This window comes from Anarrhichthys ocellatus, unplaced genomic scaffold (genome assembly GCF_004355925.1).
Source record: "Anarrhichthys ocellatus isolate YVR2014 unplaced genomic scaffold, GSC_Weel_1.0 scaffold4761, whole genome shotgun sequence".
NCBI lineage: Eukaryota > Metazoa > Chordata > Actinopteri > Perciformes > Anarhichadidae > Anarrhichthys > Anarrhichthys ocellatus.
In genome coordinates, this window is record NW_022284735.1 from 1 (window position 1) to 2,668 (window position 2,668).

Here is a 2,668-nt window from a genome sequence, read left to right on the forward strand (position 1 = left end):
TGTCTCTCTGTCTGTCTGTCTCTCTGTCTCTCTGTCTCTCTGTCTGTTTGTCTCTCTCTCTGTCTGTCTCTCTGTCTCTCTCTCTGTCTCTCTCTCTGTCTCTCTGTCTCTCTGTCTGTCTCTCTGTCTGTCTGTCTGTCTGTCTCTCTGTCTGTCTGTCTGTCTGTCTCTCTGTCTCTCTGTCTGTCTCTCTGTCTGTCTGTCTCTCTGTCTCTCTGTCTGTTTGTCTCTCTGTCTGTCTCTCGTCTGCTGACAATTATTTTTATCGCGCGTTAACACATTTTAAAAAATATATATTATTATTTTGAAAGTCTGTTCCGGAGAATGAAGTTAAGCTAAGTACATACAGTACATACTCGTATATATATTAGGACTGCCTGTGTTTACTTTAATGCTTTCACATGTTCACTTCTCGTGAGCAGAACACAAGTTTACCAGCTGATCCCCTGATTCAGAGACACAGTCCACCTCTAAATATAATACACATGAATATAACTTCATGTCTCCTCACCTCGCTGTCTTACTGTCTATCTGTTCCCATCACTGTCTGAGTTAACTGGACTGTACTCAACCCTTCCTGCTCGATAGTGAGAAACTATCGGCCGTGTGTGTGTGTGTGTGCGTGTGTGTGTGTGTGTGTGTGCGCGTCTCTCACCCCGAGGGCTCGGTCCGTTTTGTACTGGAGGAAGGCGTTGACGGTTCCTTTCTTCGCCATGCGGATCCGAGCCATGCGCACTTTCTATTGGACAGAAAACACACAGGAAAACAGCACCGTCAGCATTAAACACACACACACACACACACACACACACACACACACACACACAGTGTACAGGAGCATTAAGGTTAAAGTGAGGACGATCAGACTCCATCTATCGTCTGTATGAAGGCTGATATTGTCTCGTCTGATTAGACAGGATGAGCGGGTGAAGATGAAGATGATGATGATGAAAGGCCATTAACATGTCAAAGGTTTTCTGTTGGTCTGCAGTATTTTCTTTGTTGGAAAAAGTCTCTCAGATTCTGTGTAGCTGATGAATAACAACCAAAACACATATAACTAAATGTATTAGTAGATTTAAACTACTGTAGTCAAGTCATTTTGTTTAGTTAACATTTGTTTATTCACAGATGGTTTTGTTTTAGCTGCTAAAAATTGAAATCATGTGAAACTACTGTTTATTTTTGGGAAATATATTTATAAATAAAAAATATTTTTGAAACGATGTACTTTTTGTAACGTTTATGTTTCCTAAACCAAACTGTGAAACACATTTGATATGATTTTTCATGTATTGTTGTATTTTTACATCATTGTCCCTGATATATATATCTATATCTTTAAGTATTTATTTTTAGTACTATTTATAATATTTCAAGTATATATTCTATATGCGGTCCGATTAATATGCTCACTAAAATTGTTTTAAAAAGGTTGCTTAGACTTTTTAATTTTTATTTTAATCAAATCCATAAACTTCAGTTTTGCATGTTAGCGTACAGAACTTTGTGTGTTATCATGCTAACTGTAGCTTTAACAGCTACTGCCGATGTGTAGATCCTTAAGACTTATATTACTAACTTTAATTAAGTTCATTTAATAAGGTTAGTAACAATGAACAATGACGTAGAATCAGCTAGAAGAGACAGTTTGTGGCTGTAAACCGACCTGCTGCGCTCTCATCTTGTCCGCTCTCTGGTTCTGGTGGTAGATCCGGCTGAAATTGGACACGATGACGGGCACCGGCAGAGCGATCACCAGAACGCCGCTGAGCGAGCAGATGGAGCCGAAGATCTTCCCCGCGATGGTGTTGGGAACCATGTCGCCGTACCTTTAAGAAACACAGTCACATCGTCGGTCAACGGGTTGATCAGAAACCTCTCCAATGTGTTTTAATGATGTTCATTTCAATATTTCTGACCGTTGACTTTAGGCGACATGCTATCGAGGTGTTGGTAGATGCTGACTACATGTTGGTTTCTTTGGGAACAGAATCTCTTTTATTGGACAAGTTGGTGTGCACCAACAAACAACTTGACTCTCTTTATTTCATTGTTTGTATTTTGCATGCTGTTTGTAAAGAACAGAACTGTAGTGAACAAATAGCTGTAAATATTAATATTATATAGATGTAGATTAAAAAAAGCACCAATGACCAACAATAAAATCATAAATAAAACATCTATATACAGTTGGAAATAATGAAAGTTAGTATTAAATACTGAACGGATAAACATGGATTTGATGATTATTTACAGAGTGTACATGATACTGTCTGTACAGCATCTGATTTATATTTATTGTTATTGTGCATTGAAACTGAAGAAGACTGTCATGTTGAAAATTAAATCGTTAAATCATTTGTTTGTGCGTCCCGGCTATGAGTTATAATCTATAACAGCAGAAGTGACGGTGGCACATTTACAAATGATGTTTCTGTAAAAAGGAAACTTGACCTCTCTCAACCAATCAGCTTCTCCCAAATGTGTTTGTAGGAGACGAAGCGTTTCAGTGAGAGTCCAGAGCATGAACACTCTATTGACTATTGATTACAATCTGCCTTCTGACCGTCAAACTTCATTTATGAAGCTTTAAGTTGTTCTACGTTGTCACATCTCTGATGTATATAAATATATTTGTAAATATGTAAACACAGCTGATGGAAGA

At 38.1% G+C, this 2,668-nt stretch overlaps 1 protein-coding gene across 1 annotated transcript; it reads right to left on the reverse strand.

Annotated features, from left to right (window-relative positions):
- Window positions 1-574: 574 nt before the first annotated feature.
- On the reverse strand, window positions 575-1,891 carry LOC116379622 (potassium voltage-gated channel subfamily D member 1-like). Its single transcript, XM_031841584.1, has 2 exons — window positions 1,670-1,891; window positions 575-739 (listed from the first exon to the last, which is right to left on the reverse strand). The coding sequence occupies exons 1-2, from the start codon at window positions 1,820-1,822 to the stop codon at window positions 596-598; spliced, it is 297 nt and encodes a 98-aa protein (XP_031697444.1). The 5' UTR covers window positions 1,823-1,891; the 3' UTR covers window positions 575-595.
- Window positions 1,892-2,668: the final 777 nt, after the last annotated feature.